The 212-nt window shown below is 48.6% G+C and overlaps 1 protein-coding gene across 1 annotated transcript in view; it reads left to right on the top strand.

The window, feature by feature from the left end:
• Positions 1–212, top strand: part of LOC119592747 (Y+L amino acid transporter 2-like) — a gene marked incomplete at its 3' end in the record, with an annotated part of 17,381 nt that overhangs the window by 6,624 nt on the left and 10,545 nt on the right. Inside the window, 1 exon segment of the mRNA XM_037941682.1 lies at positions 129–212. Coding sequence (XP_037797610.1) covers positions 129–212 — 84 coding nt within the window.

Raw genomic sequence — 212 nt, 5'->3', positions numbered from 1 at the left:
ACACCTAGAGATACCCCGATCAGATGCTTTTCTCATCGAAGCCTTCATGAACCGAAATAACAATAACAATTACAGAACAGACAAAAGTCGACAGATAAAAGGTAACATCCCCAACTCCTCTCGTGCAGTGTTCCTGGGTTGGCTCAATTCCCGGCGAGTGAAGTGGGCCACCACAGTGCAAGACGTGTTGGCACTCACTAAGGTGTTCGCGC

This window comes from Penaeus monodon, chromosome 30, assembly GCF_015228065.2.
Source record: "Penaeus monodon isolate SGIC_2016 chromosome 30, NSTDA_Pmon_1, whole genome shotgun sequence".
NCBI classification, from domain to species: Eukaryota; Metazoa; Arthropoda; class Malacostraca; order Decapoda; family Penaeidae; genus Penaeus; species Penaeus monodon.
The sequence above is the reverse complement of the archived record's forward strand: the minus strand, read 5'-3'. Positions and strand labels throughout refer to the sequence as shown.